Here is a 17,569-nt window from a genome sequence, read left to right as displayed (position 1 = left end):
CATATCTGAATATTGCAACTTTAAACAGTCAAAGAGATTCAGGTATCATAGATAGACACAAAACCTTTCGTAAAAAGTCAACGGTGACGTTGATGATGTGCTGTGACTCATTGTGAAATGGTTATACCGCAACCTTAATGGTAGTGTTTTTTCGATTATTTTTCAGGCTATACAGGACCTTTAAGGACAGTAAATACTTGTATATGTTGATGGAGGCGTGTCTGGGAGGGGAATTATGGACCATCCTCAGAGACAGGTCAGCTCTACATACCTATACTCACTCTAGCTCCTCAGTTACTGTTTATTTCTGCATTTCCACCATGATCCAACATCATAACTCATGACTGGATTTCATTCTTGCCTTTGTTTCTTTTGTCTAATCCAGAGGTTCATTTGAAGATTCTACTACACGATTTTACACGGCATGTGTAGTGGAGGCTTTTGCCTATCTGCATTCCAAAGGCATTATTTACAGAGACCTCAAACCAGAAAACCTTATACTGGACCACCGGGGCTATGCCAAACTGGTAAACTTATATCAGTTTCTGATGTGTATCCAGCATCTATTAAATGTTGAATGTAGAAGGAACTGTGAAATATTCTCTTTACCTTCTTGAAGGTGGACTTTGGCTTTGCTAAGAAGATCGGATTCGGGAAGAAGACTTGGACGTTCTGTGGTACACCAGAGTACGTAGCACCTGAGATCATTCTTAACAAAGGTCACGATATCTCAGCAGACTACTGGTCCTTAGGCATCCTCATGTATGAACTACTAACAGGCAGGTAAATAAAAGTGCATTGTGTGGTAAATAAATAACACCTAATTTAGCAGTCACATTTATAAATATCTAATAAAAAAATATTTGAATTTCTAAACATTAATCCCCCAAATATATTTTAGCCCTCCTTTTTCTGGCCCTGACCCCATGAAGACTTACAACATCATACTTAGAGGCATTGACATGATTGAGTTTCCAAAGAAGATTACAAAAAATGCTGCCAATCTCATTAAAAAGCTATGCAGGTGTGTTCAAGTACACATTTAAATAACTAACACCTACTGCTGGTACAATAGCACTCAGTGACTTTTATTGTTGTTGTTTGTTTGTTTGATTTTATTTCTCTTTTTTTTTCAATTTTAGGGACACTCCTTCTGAAAGATTAGGAAATCTGAAAAATGGCGTCAAGGATATTCAAAAGCACAAGTGAGTGTATTTATGGATTTGTGTTGTATAGCTAACTCTAGGTTATTATTATTAATAACTTAATATATATCTTATTATTTACATTAACTTACATAATTAATTTTACTCTCACTGTAAAAAATGAATGTACATTTTACATTAATTTACTGGCAGCAGGGTTGGCAATAAAGTACTGTAAGAAATAATAATAAACACACTTTTCACTAGTAAAGTAGTGAAATATCTTAAGGCAAATCTTAAGGAGTTATTCAGCAATGTACTGGATTATTTTTTTTTTTTAATGAAACATTCATTCAGCTCCTTCAGTGTTTATGATTGTGTGGTTTGACAGGTGGTTTGAAGGCTTTAACTGGGATGGATTAAGGAAGGGAACGCTCACGCCTCCAATCATCCCTAATGTAAGTGTAGAACTGCATACTCATACTTAAAATACCACATAAAAAACTACAAGAATAACATTCCACGGGTTTTTTTCTGAATTTGGTCCCACTTTATATTAAGGGGCTTTTACACTGTTTGTTTAATCCAAATCACAACACGGTTTGCATGAAAAATTGGTAATGTGAAAACTGCCATACAGACCAGGAAGACGGTACTGAATCCGAAACTCTTGAGTCCGTGTACTTTGCGTCTGCACTTGTTCAGAAAGAGAGTTAACCCGTGCATTATGTTTTAGCTGACGTTCTAAAACACAATGATTAGCTGCAGGGGAACTCTGTGGGACACAGAAGAGACGATAATAACAATAATATGGTGAGCGATGTATTCTCCATGTGGGTTTGTGATGACGTTAGATAAACATAAATACACCAGGGTTCCATAGAATCAAATGAGTCTAATACCAGACCAATGCCGGAATGCCACTACAAACAATCACAGTGTGAAAACCACCTAAATGTGTCTAATAACAGTGTAGTGATTACTCTGAATGGTGGCACTAATACCGGTGGATCTTCTGTAAATATAATTTAGCAGCTTCAGCTTTCGTTTGTATGAATGTTACAGTTTCAGTATCAACTGCTAGATTTCAATAACATTTTCTTTTTGGTTGTGGAAATATCCAAATACTAACTCCACAGAAACTGGACTTAATTTAAACTGCACAGATATGTGGACATAGGTAGAGTATAAGTATATAGAGCATACAGATTTCTATTCCTCCAGCTGATTTTGTTGGTTTTGCTTGCTTTATCTAGCGACTGCAAGAAAGCAGATTAAACAGCAAGTACCGTTAACACAGTTTGCATGATCCTTTTTTGGCAAACACACACTAGCAAAAACACAACATCATACTTGGCGGTTAGCTACAAAACTGCTAAAAGAGGGAAAACCAGCAGGTGGTAACAAAACCCTACTGTGCTTCTGCTGAACAGTAAACAAAGATCACATATCAGTGTGTCTGTCTCGGAAATTCAGGCACAGATAAACCTATAAACACCAAGTCTGTTGTTATGTAAAGGCATGTACATTACCATGCAGCTGGGGAGGCTCACAGGGATGGAAATGAGCTAACACTGCACTAATGCTAGGTCCACTCATCCAGTAACAAAGCAACCAGAGTTTGTTCATTTTCAATGGCAGCTGGCAACTTTTTCTGATATTTGGGATAGCAGCTGATGATGACTAGATGTAGCCATGTCCAGTAATGTGACAAATTTGAGAATAGTTTAACTTTACGGAAATATGAAGTGACAGATGCAGCAACTACCAATGAGAGTGAAGAAAGTAGAGCACATGGTACTGGCACTGGTTCTACTTCATCTCTTATGATATGGCAAGTATATACACTGATCATTTTCTATACAAACTCCAAATCTCCCTCTAGAACATTATATTTTAATGGCAACACGGAAAATACTAGAGGTGTTATCCATTGATAAAAACATTATTACTACGGCAACTAGTAGACTTGCAAAGATAAAATTGCTGTTTGTGTGAATGTAGCTTACATTGTATGCTACTGACAATAGGATGCCGTAAGATATTAAATTAGCATTCTGTATTATACATTTGTAGTTGCATGCATAGTTTTCTAGGACAAGCTTTTACAACCTGCTCTATGCTATACTCCCAGGTCACATCAGCTACAGACACAAGCAACTTTGACAGCTTTCCTGAGGACAATGAGGACCCTCCTCCTGATGATAACTCTGGCTGGGATATAGATTTCTAAATCTGGACACTACAAGCAAATCCACACTAAACTAAAGACCTGTTCCACTGTTGCCTGGAACAGAGCTGCTTCTTTTGGGACAGGCTGCATTAAAAACCGCTTGAAGAGAGAGAGAGAGAGAGAGAGAGAGAGAGAGAGAGAGAGAGAGAGAGAGAGAGAGAGAGAGAGAGAGAGAGAGAGAGAGAGAGTGAGAACAGACCAATTCGAGGGGAAAAAACAATTAACTTTTTTGGTCTTGCAGGAGAGGAATTAAAGTCCCCGTGGATTTATGGTACACTGGACTGCTTGTACATCAGTCCTAATGACAAGGGCAGGGTAATATATTCATATTGTGTGTGTGTGTGTGTGTGTGTGTGTGTGTGTGTGTGTGTGTGTGTGTGTGTGTGTGTGTGTGTGTGCGTGTGTCTGTGTGCGTGTCTGTGTGTGTGTGTGTGTGTGTGTGTGTGTGCCTGCCACAAGCCCATCTTAACAAAGGATATTGTGGATATGTTGTAGCAGGTTGTGACCTCAACTGTTTGCTTTTACTCCGTGATTGGAAAGTCTTTTCTAACTCTTGTGCAGACTACTCAGTACAGTGTGCTGCACAAAACTAAATTGAAACACTACACATAAAGGTCAGGAATCAGGGTGTCCAGACAGGCCTGTAAGTTATGATTACAGGTTATTCCAAAACATGTACATATTAATATATTACCCTAAAATGTTATGCTTTAGCTGACGAGGCAGACAGCTGTATAATAATGTAAGAAATACATTATTACATTATTGTTGAGTAAAAGTGAAAGTTGAACAGTTTGTGATGTTACCAGCCCAGTTTATCACAGATCCTAGTCTGCCTCAAAATCTTGACATTATTAATATAATATGCCCAAGAAGCTCATTGAATTTAGGTAATCTGCTTTATTTATAATATGATACAGCCTATTATGCTGTGTTCACATTACAAGATTGAAGCTGGCCCAGTTTTTTTTTTTTTTTTTACTTAAATGTGGCATAAATCTATTTCTTTGATCTTTTTTAGCATATTGAATATTACTTTAAATTATAAAAATACAAAAAAGACAGATCCTTTTAAAAAATATTTTAAAAAAAAAATTATTTTAAAGGTATATAACATTATGCATGCACACTTCACTGCTGTCTCTGCTCTCACACCCACAGACCTGTCCACGCAGATGTGACAGTACGAGATGGGAAAAAGCGCAAAAGCTATGCAGCAGGACATTTTCTGCCTTCTTAATCTTATCATGAACAGCCAACAAGCTGCCTGTTGAGCACATGAGCAAATAAACTTTGTGCTGATTTGATTGCCTTGATAATGATGGATCGTCAAAAAGATTTAGTTTATGTTTACAGAGCATGATGATCATTATTGGGTCGGAAAATGGTGTGTGAGTGCTTCATGGTCTGATTACATTAATGACAGATACGGGTCACTAACTTACGAATGTGAGCCATCAAAGCTGATCAGACCTAAGCAAATAAAAAAATTGAATGAGCAATAAGTCTTGTAATGTGAACACAGCTGTAAGGCAAGGCTAAAGTGAGACATAATTGTTTGTCACCAGTAAGTAACCACTGTGATCAGGCAGGTTTTTAACAGACCTCTGAAGTGAGCTTTGAGGAAGTGAGCTTTTAACAGCCTCATATCTGGGTGCATCTAATGATATGATCAAATAGCTTTAGATGAATTCAGGTGTTTCACAGATACAACATTTTACTTTAAAATGTGCTGACCATAAAAAGAAACAGTGCCTTAAGTCAATGGCATCCTAATCCTCTCTATTGATCTGTGTGCTGCACCAAAGCCTCAACGCTCACCACAACAACACAACAATCTCCTCTAATACTGCAAGCATATTTTAGACAATCTATTGTGAAAAGTCACTTACCTTTTTTAACTTAACCTGCACACAGTTTGACACTGTGAAATTGGACAGAGACACAGAATTACATGTTGCTAAGGCATGATAATACTGATGCCTCAGTATTTTTTTGTGGCTTGACTGGCAGCATAGATGAAAACTAATAGCACTGCATTATCTGTTTCATCCTGTTTGTGAATTTGTACTGAGCTCCCGATGCTGAATATTATACCATATAGCATACCATGTCTTATGAAGCTGCATTGAAGTGCCCTCCTCATCCAAGTCCTCCCTTCTCTACTTACTGATCTGACATAGTCACTGCAACTAATCCAAGAGGAGACGGCAATTATGATTTGCAGTAAATTGCATCTAATGCTTACTATAAAGCCCAAAATGGACACAATATAAATCTATGGCATTATTCATCAATTTTTTATTTTTTTTTAAACAAGTTTTTTAAATACGTTTTTTAAAACGTATGGTTTCTTTGGTTGTTTTGACTGCCAGTGTTTGGCAAGGACATGATTCATCTGTTAAATATCAGCAGTGTGATTTCTACCTACTTGAAAATGTTCCAGCCCTGTATAAGGATTGTAATATTGTACATGCTCATCATATTAATTACACATTAATTATAAAGCTGTTCAGCCCTAGCAGGCATTAGCAATGGTATTGAAAAACATTAATATATAATGCCTTAGATTATTAAATATTTGACATTTCTTCATGTAGTAAAAGAACCCGTCTTAAGTGTCTTAACTCTTTCGAATGCCTTTACTGTCCAAATCTGCATCACATTTTTTTCTTTCTTTCTTTTTTTCTTTCTTTCTTTTTGCCAAAATGTTTATTTTATATGACTGTATTCTGAGGTCCTTGTAGTGCATTGCCACTTGGAGAGTGGCTGCTGTTAACTTTATAAAGCTGAAATAAAGACAAATTACTTTTAATCGTTGATGTAGCCCTGTCTCTGTCTTTAGGGTAGCTTATTATTTTACGCCAACAGAGGGCGCCAGATTATTAAAAATCAGGGATATCATTACCAACTCTAAGAATTCCACAGTACATTACCCATGAAAAAAGTACACCAAAACCTTTCCCCATGCAATAGTAGTCAGATGGAATTTTAGTATTTTTTATTTCCACAATACAGAGTTTATGCAGGTTAGAGATGACCGAAGACAAATTTAGCTATCAGAAACTAGATAGATAGATTAAACAGACAGACCTACAGATCTACAGACAGGTAGATAGATACATAGATACATATAGATAGATTATATAATAAAAGCAGATAAAATTGAGGTAAAATAAAATTAAACAGGAAAAGACAAACTACCGTGAATAATGTTGTTCTTGCAGCCAACACTACCCTCAGCACTACCATATTGTGCTTTGAGCCTCTGATTGTGGGATTTCCAGCAGAAAAGCCTGCAGGCACACCTGAATGAAAGCCTGAAGAAGTTCTCCTCATCTTCTGTTCTTGACATTCTATAGAAGTCAGGTTGCTCTCAGGCCAGCAAGCATCAGCTACACATTCTGTCTCTGAGAATCATACCTGCTGGAGCTGTTATATCTGAAATGTTCTCCCACATACGTTCTGCCCATTTATAGGTCACCAGATTTGAACAATTTTCACACTAACAATGCAGGCACCAAATGCATTATGAAACATACAAACATAAACTGGGACCAATAATATAGAATAAATGTGTCTGTGTTTTGACCTAAATTATGACTTAAACACGTACGATAGTTTTTTTTCACGAATTGCTGAAATGAATGTCCAGAGTAGCACCAAAACATAACGCACATACGAATGGTCAAGTTAATACCTCCTAGATGTTTAGGGGCAGGAAATGTAGAGTTTAATGATAGCCTTTAAACCCCGCTTTAAGACATGCATCCTATTCTGTGCGTTTGTTGGAAGGTAGGTTATTCTGACAGAGAACAAAGAGAGAGCCGGGGGGAGAGAGGGGGGGGGGTAGAGCAGAGAGAGAGAGAGAGAGAGAGAGAGAGAGAGAGAGAGAGAGAGAGAGAGAGAGAGAGAGAGAGAGAGAGAGATCGTATCTTTTGAATTGTCAGTGCCCTGGCCTCGTTACCCTACACACAGCGAGGCGGGGCGGGTGTACACAAAGTGCACGTGTATAAAGCTCATGACACTCTGCCGCTCTGCACACACGTTTTGTCGGACACTCGGAGGCATCATCATCATCATCATCATCATCATCATCCTCCTCCCGGACACCGATCATCCACTCACACGGCTTGATTTTTCCCGCGGCTACTTTGAACACACCGGAGGAATTAACTCCGTTTAGGATATGACCATGAGGCCCCTCTGTTTGTCTGCAGTCGTAGCTGTGCATCTCGCTATATGCATCGCTGATGCCGGAACGTCTTCCCGAAACGCTATCAAGAACCTGCAGCCTGGAGCAGCGGGAAGTCCAGCTGAGCCGGTGAGCGCGAGCCCGCACGTGCCAAAGACAGAGCCGGCAGCCGGAGTGCGCACAGTGGTACGTTAGTAATTTATTCTCATTTCTTTTCACTGTCACAATCTAAGATGTATTAAAAGTAATGTCATTTGATTGCACTCTCCACCGTCAGCCTCAGAGCTGTAGCGGGGTTTCTCTGTGCGCTGCTGCTGAGTTCTGTTCCCGCGGGACCTGTCAGCCGTGCCGCAAACGCAGGAAGAGATGCGCTCGAGACTCCATGTGCTGCGCAGGAAACCGCTGCATTAACGGTGAGAACTGTAACGAACTGTCCCTGAAGGACAACAACATGACAATACATAGTTTGGTGCTATGAAAACTGTTAGTGTGATCCGACTTGCGCTCATTTGCAGGTGTTTGCCAAGCAGATGAAGTAAACGCCACTCAGTCTGTCAGCACTACAATTAGCACTAAGCAGGCTACCGAGGTTCAAGGAAATCCTACAAGTGCATTAGGTGACCAAAACAAGACAGTGGTGACACAGGAGGCTAAAAATACAACTGTCATCTCTCCAAGACCACCTGATCTACTGAAAGGTATGCACTTCGCTTTTCTCTGAAACTGCTTAAGAAATGGCACACATGTTCTTCTTGTCTCATAATCGCATCACCAATCCCATTCTTTCTCTTGTGTCTGACAGGTCTTGAAGGGGAGTCGTGTCTGAGGTCCTCAGACTGCTCCAAGGGTCTGTGCTGCGCTCGCCACTTCTGGTCACGTATCTGTAAGCCAGTGCTGACTGAGGGCCAGGTGTGCACGCGTCACCACCGCAAAGACACTCACGGCCTGGAGCTCTTCCAGCGTTGTGACTGCGATCAGGGCTTGGTGTGCCGAGCCAAGAAAGAACAAGGGTCAAAAAAGCAGCAACAGAATATACAGCAGCAAGAGCAGCAGCAACAGCAACAGCCACGCAAAAACAACAGAAACCTCCACATATGCCAGCTACACTGAGGCAGCAGGACTTTTTCTTTCTTTTTTTTTTTTTTTTTAACGACAACTGGCTTATAATATGCCCAAACTCACACACATGCATATTCACATACATACACATACATTCAATATCACATGTGCATGCATGGACAAATGCAGAAGGGATACAGAAAACTGACTCCGGGAAAGGATGCTCCATTAAACGGATTGATCATATTTTGCAGATGGATGCAGAAAAAGCACACTGTGGAAGACTAAATGCAGGACTCTGCCACTGAAGACAGATATTCCTTTTATTTTTTATCAGAGACTTAACAAAGGCAGAATGATGCTTCCCTTTATAAGGGAACTATAAATATATTTGCAGTAAATTACTGTATTGTATGTGGCACTTAACTGAACTTATCAATTCTGTAACAGTAGTATGAGACCAGGTGCTGCATGACACTATGCTAATAATGTAAATATGCAAATGATATGATTTATATTGTTATTTAGTGTGATATAAAAACCCTATTTTTATTTTAAACTTAATTAAGATATCACTTTTATTAAAACTATTACAGTTTGATCCAGAAATAAAACTCTGATCAAGACTCTGATTGTTTGGCCTTTTCCAGAGCCAACAAGAACCTATGCTAGATTTCACATAAATTGCTGTAAAGTTGAAAAGTTAACCCCTTAAATTCCCAGGACCCATCAACATCTCTAGACTTTCCTCAACCTTGTATCTACAGACCTTTTGCTAATACTTTGACCATATTGTTTAGAAATAGCTAGGAAAAGATAAACAATGCTAAAGATTACTGAGAAAGAGGTTTAAATTGATGCTTAAATAAAATAATTGTTTTTACCAAGAGAAAATGTCTGCTATGTGACCTAAAGCAGAATGTCTTGCATTATGTTCTGATTTTACATGAGAACTGGACAAATATACAGTTATTATAGTTTGTCCACACTGGGGGGAAAACTCTTATTTAACTTTCTTAAAGTTCTTATTATAATTAATGCACAAGAGTCATTCATGGGGGAAAACACCACACATTTACCAATAAGTTTAATCTTTATGAAACTAAACATTTTTAGCTACTAATCAGTACTGCACAGATCATTCCGTCATATACACAAAATACATCTTTATATAAGAATGACCTCCTTAAATTCCCGGGATTTTCTTATGACAAAGCATTTCAGTAGGATAAAGGACTTTGACTTGTTTATTTATAACATTTGAGTTCTCACATTATACACAGATGTCCTGACACTCTCTTGTCCATTTGGAAGCCAACCAGGCCTTAAGGCATGAAATGAGCTCCATACTATTATATTCCCAGCATGCTTGGGAAATGGGATGAGGTTTTCATGTTGGTCTCCAGAACTGTTTTCTCCAAATATAACACCTGGTATTTTTAACAAAAGCTCTACTTACACAACATTTCTCCAGTAGCACTGTGGAATATCTGTCACAATTAATACTGAGTGGTTTCTGCCATGATATCTACTCATATAAACATCCTATTTTGTAGACTCAAACAGACATTATATAAAAGTGCAAGCTCCTCAGCTGAAACAATGTGTTTCTTTGTCATTTGTTTGTGCATTCTGTGGTGTGCTCTAGCATTAAACACTGTCCCAATGGTGCTATTTTCTGTTCTAAGTGTAGACTATACTAAGTTCTTCGAAATCCTTTTCTAACCATTTACAGTCGTAGGACCTCAACTTCTCTTCTCTTCTCTAGAAATCTCTGTTGATGGGGTTGTATTAAAAAGAATTCAGTTTTAAACACCAGGTAGCCAAAATTGTGTTTTATATGTCAGTGACGTTAAACCCACATATGGCCGCAAAGTTTTTAAGAGGTCATTATCATTATTTTATACTTTTTACTATTGATATTTAATAATGACATAGCAAGTAAAAGTTCATTCAATAAGTAAGAAGTGTTATTATTGAGATGTGGATGATTCCATTAAAATTCCATGTATTTACATGATTCCATGTAAATATCCACTTAGTGATCCAGACTTATTGTCTAGACAATTTATGTTAGCTGCTAACCTGACTTTAGAAAAGAGAGTGTACATTATTTAAACGTATGAAATTTGTATCAACCTGTTGTTTTGTTTTTTTGTTTTTTTTCAAATTCAGATGGTGTTCATTCATTTCAGAGCAATAAAATACAAGTCTTTGCTACTGTACAGCATAAAATTTTACTGAGGTAGTGCCAGGGTGTTCATCCTGAAGTTCTACAATGCAGTCTTGTGGCTTATCCATCTTTAACCACACACAAATAGCTCAAGCTCTAAACACATTGAGCAGCATGAGACAGATTATTGATCTTTTTTTTTTTTTGCACATGCTGAATTGATTGATGTATAGAACAGTTATTGGCAGGAGAAGAGGAGAAGTGATTTGTAACAAGTACTTTGAAAGTCTAGAAAATTGAAAGTACAAAAAAGCACATTCTTATTTGCTTGGAAATGGGTTAGGGTTAGGGGAAAAATGGTTAAAAAATAATCAAGTAAATAGCTATTTCATCAATACATTACTTAACAAAAAATTATTTATCAAGTTTTAACCCACACTGTGTTTAACCCACTCAATCTGTTTCAGTTTTAACACTGCAGTTCATGAGGCCTAGCTTTCACCTACACAGTGTATCTTCCCATCTGTCACGTCCCACATGATCCTAAATTCATACATTCAATTGTATCTCAGGACTTCATATTGGTTCCTAAATTTATTGACTATAGACTTTCAGTCCTGAAGGTGTTTTGATTGTCACACCTTGAATAAGGTATGCAGTGGCAAAACTCCCTCAAACAAATTCGTAGCACTGGGTTTGATCATTATCACCTAAAACAAACCCATGCACTCATTCAGCACAATGAACCCGTCTTAAAATATTCTGCACTGAAATAGAAGAAACTGCTTTAAATAGCTTATCATGTTGCATGGTCTTACACAACATTTCCCCTGAGAATTGCTTGCCTTTGGCCCCAAGGAGGAAGTCATCATGTCAGATAAACAGGTTGCTGAGAGTGTTCTGATGGTGACATGTAATCCCTTGGACTGCCATCTCTAGTTTGATGGGAAAAAACACCCGACCACATGAAAGCTGAAACATGGCAAAACAGCAGGAAACTACAAAGCCAACAGAAGGATAGAAAATAAAAAGGGTCCAGAGGAAGTAGCAGGGGTTCAGCTGCAAGGACCTTCTCTTCCCTTCCTTTGGTGTGCCTTGGCTAACTTCTAATTAGTCCTGCACCCAGGCCTGGATTGCAGGTTAATCACAGAGATATCTTATCCTCTAATTACTTTATCATACCCCATTGCTGACATACAGGTAGCATGTTCAGCAAAGACTCTGAGCTAGGGCGGTGTTTGAGAAGTTTACGCTAAGGCTGTGCCAGCAATTACTATATGCAATGGAAATAAAGTTAGGAGAATTATAGTGTAATTTTTCCCCTACTGTGTAATTTAATGTAGCCTAACATGGAATAAAAAATATCTGCATTCCTTGTCAGAGTGTTCTTTTTTGGAACTGGAATTGAAGTTGTAGTAAACAACCACTGTGATGGGCAACCACATTAGCTTATGTGTAATCAATCAATTTAATGTTCATGTCGTAGTCTATTGCTAAAAACTTCTTGCCAAGGAAGGCACTGGGAGAATGAGACAAGGCTGAATCTCTCAAAATCAAAGGGAGGAATTTGAAAAGTGCAACATTACAGTATTGCACTGCTGCATCTCTGTAAAATGCCAAGCCAAGATGTTTTGTTGGGCAAGATAAAAAAGTTTGAAAACAGTCACTGTGAAGTTTTCCATACACTTACACTCATACTGTAGGACCTCTTTCTCTCTCTCTCATTCTCTCTGGTGACAGACTGTGGCTTAAAATTACAGACATGCAGATCTCTGTTTAATGATGTCGGGCGTCACAGATTCGAGGGCTCGCTAAAATGGACTATTTTAACTGTGTGTGCAGAGACTAAAGGGGGAGACATGAGTCTAAGTGACACACACACACACACACACACACACACACACACACACACAAATTATGATCAGGCGTCCACTTTCAGTGGTTGTACCAGGGCCCATGCCTCTGAGCACATCTCCCTGAAGAGTTTCTCATGCGGCACAACTACACACCTCAAATCACAGCCAAACCAGAAAAGTACTCATAGACGTGTCCAAACAAAACCAATGAAAAGCATTCACTCTCATTTCACCAGAGATGGCCAGCTGTGTGTGTGTGCGCGCACGTAAAGAAGAGTCTATTTCGAATTCTGGATATGCCTGGAATATTTTGGCATAGAAAAGCACATTATGGCAATGAAATGCAGTACAATGCACAGAGTATGCCATTTTTAACTCAGCATCATCACTACACTTTTCTTTCTTGGACACTGCACAGGTGTAAATGGCAGGCACTAATTAACTTGGACAGATGTGTACATTGGATTGCTTGAAGCTGCACAGCAAACAGCTGTCTCTGATGCTTCCATATTGAACGAGTAGTGAGGGAGAGTGTCCTTAGAGATGCAGCTATGTAAACATTCAGCACAAGTGATGAGCTCAAATAAGTCAAAACACTCTCCAGGTCTCCTAAAAGACTTGTCAGGTTGTCACAGAAAACAGTAATCCCTTTGATTTAGGGTATGTATATATATAGATATTGTATATTTTAAAGTTGCATGCTGCCATGACAAATAAAGCATCATTGTGAAGAATTAACATATAAGCTTTTCCATTTAAATATTATTATTTTAATAGAGTTAAGACCATAATACCATGTGGTACTTCTGTGCACACACACAAAAACACACACACACACACACACACACACACACACACACACACACACACACACACACACACACACACACACACACACACACAGAGTGACAGACAGAGTATTGTGAGTAACAGCAGTGTGAAGGCAGAGCCAGAGGCGTTTGGGGTTTGGGACAGTCTGGAAACTGTGTTTACGCTGAACTGCTCGTTACTGGCCTGACCACAGACCTCTGCTGGCCACAGGCATGTGTGTATGTGTGTAAGTGTGTTTGTGGTGACAGCTTTCGGGGGGGTTGGGGGGCGGTTAGTTTGGGGATCTGTGCTCGAATACAGCAGCTAAACTCAAACTGGGCTGATGTGAAACGAAGAGCCATGGAGCCAAGCCCGCTTTCTGTGACAACAGAGAATTATGACGCTCTCGCCAAACACATATTTCAGCCTTTAACTTTTGTTTATGATAGGATCGTGACAAAATACTTTTAATACCAATGATCAAATACAGAAAAACTTATGTCAATACAATTTTCTATAGGTTATTAAGCCTTCTCACAATACATTTATTGTTAACTTGCTTGGTTGCCTAACCTGCTCTTCCGATACCTTGTCCCACACAAACAAACCCAACGCACACTCCCTGTCAGGAAAAAGGAAATAAGATCTTGTTCTCAGCAGCATTAAACAATTCTTCTGACACTTCAAAAGGGCCTCTCATTTGGCACACAGTGTCCTATCAGCCCATTATCCAAACAGAGCACCCAGGAAGGGTGTCACTCCTGGAGCCTTTTGCTCCTCTACACAATGCATTCCATTCTTCTTTGTATCACTATATTCAAGTCAATCAGAAGTAGGTGAGCAAAGTATTTGTGCAAACAGTTGAGAAATTTCCCTTATCCTGTTAGAATCCATAATAACAACCCGCTCATGGGCTGTGCTTGGCATTTGTGCTGTAAAAAAGTGTGCACTGAAGACCTCTGGGCTATTAGAAAGCCACATTTTATGAGTGAACTGGAAGAGATGGCTTTGAAGTCTTTGGTTATCGTAAGTGGTTATTAACCACCAACCCACCCCTTCCAACCCAGTCGCCCCAAATGCTGTTCTGTCGTCATGGCGGCATTTTTTTTTTTTTGTCTGTGAAGTCTCGTGTGGGAGCCAGGATGCAGGCACTCATCCATCAGAAAAGTGGGATGCTTTTTGGCTCCTGCTTCCCAAGAACCATGCTCAGCTCCCAAACACTTTCCTTGGAGACTACACTCTTTGATCCCTGCTGGTGTCCTGACAGTCTGACGTGTGCCTTTTTGGCTCTCACACTGCCTGACATACAAATAAAGAAACATTCTTAGCCTCATGTGTCACTATGCAAGGAATGGGATCTTAAGAACAATTCACAGTTTCTTGGCAAGTTCTAGGTTCTGCCTTGCCTTCTGGAGTCCAGAGTGATCTGGTGTAAGCATACAAATAAAGGATGCATTAAAATGTGAGAAACGTTAGTGTCTTTTTGCTGGATGGTCATAAATCTAGGCATAGCCCTGTGTCCAATAGGGACAAACAAATGCAACTGATGTTTGGAAGCAGATTTTCCAAACAGATGCAACTGTGTGACAGCAAGGTTTTTATTATGGTAGAAGTGAGCAGTCAGATATACACTGTGTGATTGTGTGGAAAAAAAATTTCACACCTCTAGTTGAGACAAATTATGAACTTGAATGATATAGCTGAGGCTGAGAAACTGAGAGCCATAATTCACACACGCAGACACAAGCAAGCTGATACAGTAGTTCTGGTCAAGCCATGTCTGCTTTGAGGTTAAATCCAACAACAGATATGGATATTAGGGTCACTAAACAGACCTAATGGCACTGTATTACACTCACAGTATTCTCAGCTTTATCTTCTCTGAACATGAATAATTTTAAAAACTCAACAGTTTTTGCTGCCTGCTACTGACTGACTGTGTCCATTGCAGATCTCTCTGCTCTCATTAGATGACTCTAGCCTGACTGGCTTGTGTCTGTGTTAAACAAACAGCTGAGCATTCCAACAATCTCTCCATTGTTTACTAATAGAACAACACAATACACTACGTCTGGAGTTGCTGCCAGACCAAACAGAACAAATAAACGACCCAGGGGGTCAGGGGGATGGGGCTCTGGCAGGCCAAAGAGGGAGCCTGCTCTGAATTAGCCCACATTCTCATTTGTGAGCATTAGTGCTAAATTCTTCACCGCTACTTAAGAAGCCACAGAATGAGGCTTCACACATAGTGTACCTCTTTTGGTGTGTTCATGTATGAATGTAAGTATATATAAACATAAACATTCTGCATATTGCCCATAATATTCCAATTACATTTGGTGTCTGCTAAATACATTTATATTTACAGAAAGATGAATTGCTGTGCATGCGAAAATATTTTCATAGCTCTGCTAATGACACGACTACTAAATGCTACAACGTGTAGCCAGCAACTGAGGTTAGGAAAACTATATGAGCACGGTGGCTTAATGGTTAGCACGTTCGCCTCACACCTCCAGGGTCGGGGTTCGATTCCCGCCTACGCCTTGTGTGTGTGGAGTTTGCATGTTCTCCCCGTGCCTCGGGGGTTTACTCCGGGTACTCCAGTTTCCTCCCCCGGAAAACTAAAGGTCCAAAGACATGCATGGTAGGTTGATTGGCATCTCTGGAAAATTGTCCGTAGTGTGTGAGTGAATGAGAGTGTGTGTGCCCTCCGTAGTTAGCATAGATGGCACTCCGTCCAGGGTGTATCCTGCCTTGATGCCCGATGACGCCTGAGATAGTCACAGGCTCCCCGTGACCCGGGAAGTTCGGATAAGCGGTAGTAAATGAGTGAGAGTGAGAGAGAGTTCAAAAGCTTTCATCTACACAAGTATACATAAGAAAGTTGATAATGAAAGACATGTCATTGGTGATGATAATGAAAGACATATTCTCATAGAATAAGAATGATTCCTACTTGATTATCTAAGATTATTTAAGCCTGATTATCTGCTTCATTCTGAGTCTGTCTGGTGTTTTGTCCTGCACCTGAACCTGTAATGTGTAAGTGACTGTTGGTGAGTTAACCCACAAGTACGCTACAACATATAAGGACCAAATGTAGTGCCGCAGCCATGTAACAGACCTGGACCAGCATCTTTGTGCAGAACAGGTCAATACCAGTGCTGTGTTTGTGGTGCCTTGCAATTCATAATTTGCAAGCTGTAATAACGTTATTACACAATTTGGCATGCTTGATAGAAACTTTAACTCCAGATATAGAGATACAGAACTTCAGACAATCATTTTCAAATGAATTTGTAGTACAGCCACAATAATGAATAGTGTTTGCAACAAGCTAGCCAGCAGACCATAGCCAGTAGCATTAACAACAAGCTAGCAAGCAAACAGTTATAATTTTAATGCTGATGATTACCTTCACAAAAGAGTACTGTGTTATTGATGTAACCAGGTATTGTGTCTGTGTTTTAATCTATAGAATGCCAATACAGCTATAAACTATTTTAAAAGTACTTTACACTGTTTTACAATGCTAACAGTGGGAATTGGCAGTTGAGAAGACAACCCTAAGTTGACAGGTTGACATATCAAGTTGCAGGAGTAATTTCAGACACAGCACAAAGCTCAACACAGATCACGTCAGTTTTTTGGACCTGTACCAAAGAAGATTTAGAACTGACCCTGATTAACAAAAAATATTGTTAGATCTGTTCTTCAGTTAGGACACTTCCACACAGACCTGGTACAGAAGCAGTTCACACTTTAGTTTATACACATCCCACAGGCATATCCTTGTGCATAAAAAAATGTCAAAAATAAATACACAAATATTAGCGTAACGTATCACAATTTACAATATTACAATAATCTTATCTCAATAAACAAAACGATTGCAAATATAATGTTAAAAAGATAACATAATAAAATCAAATTCAATGAAATTTTGTAGCAAGATGCTTTTAAGACAGTTCAGGAGCTTAGCACTGCTATGGTTATTAATTGAATGGTCATGTCCTTCAAAATGGTAATAAATGCTTTTTGTGAGAGGTTATCTCTGATGGCAAGTAAAAACCATCTGACAACATGTTTGTTAAT

The 17,569-nt window shown here is 39.1% G+C and overlaps 2 protein-coding genes across 7 annotated transcripts in view; both read left to right on the top strand.

Moving 5' to 3' along the window:
- prkg1a (protein kinase cGMP-dependent 1a) overlaps window positions 1–7,716 on the top strand; it is a 57,755-nt gene extending 50,039 nt beyond the window's left edge. For 3 of the 6 annotated variants that reach the window (XM_027142158.2, XM_027142159.2, XM_027142157.2), the window contains 7 exons: window positions 167–256; window positions 386–527; window positions 620–783; window positions 902–1,024; window positions 1,143–1,205; window positions 1,537–1,603; window positions 3,280–6,193. In XM_027142158.2, the coding sequence (XP_026997959.1) occupies window positions 167–256; window positions 386–527; window positions 620–783; window positions 902–1,024; window positions 1,143–1,205; window positions 1,537–1,603; window positions 3,280–3,378 (748 nt within the window). In that variant the 3' untranslated portion in view covers window positions 3,379–6,193. Of the gene's footprint in view, window positions 1–166; window positions 257–385; window positions 528–619; window positions 784–901; window positions 1,025–1,142; window positions 1,206–1,536; window positions 1,604–3,279; window positions 6,194–7,598 lie in introns of those variants that run through there. The other 3 variants (XR_007140413.1, XM_047812609.1, XR_007140414.1) reach the window with 3 other exon arrangements.
- On the top strand, window positions 7,269–10,821 carry dkk1a (dickkopf WNT signaling pathway inhibitor 1a). Its single transcript, XM_027142172.2, has 4 exons — window positions 7,269–7,759; window positions 7,851–7,986; window positions 8,089–8,271; window positions 8,376–10,821. Exons 1-4 carry the CDS (start codon window positions 7,568–7,570, stop codon window positions 8,681–8,683), a joined length of 819 nt encoding a protein of 272 aa, XP_026997973.1. The 5' UTR covers window positions 7,269–7,567; the 3' UTR covers window positions 8,684–10,821.
- The last annotated feature ends 6,748 nt before the right edge of the window (window positions 10,822–17,569 follow it).

This window comes from Tachysurus fulvidraco, chromosome 4 (assembly GCF_022655615.1).
Source record: "Tachysurus fulvidraco isolate hzauxx_2018 chromosome 4, HZAU_PFXX_2.0, whole genome shotgun sequence".
NCBI classification, from domain to species: domain Eukaryota; kingdom Metazoa; phylum Chordata; class Actinopteri; order Siluriformes; family Bagridae; genus Tachysurus; species Tachysurus fulvidraco.
The sequence above is the reverse complement of the archived record's forward strand: the minus strand, read 5'-3'. Positions and strand labels throughout refer to the sequence as shown.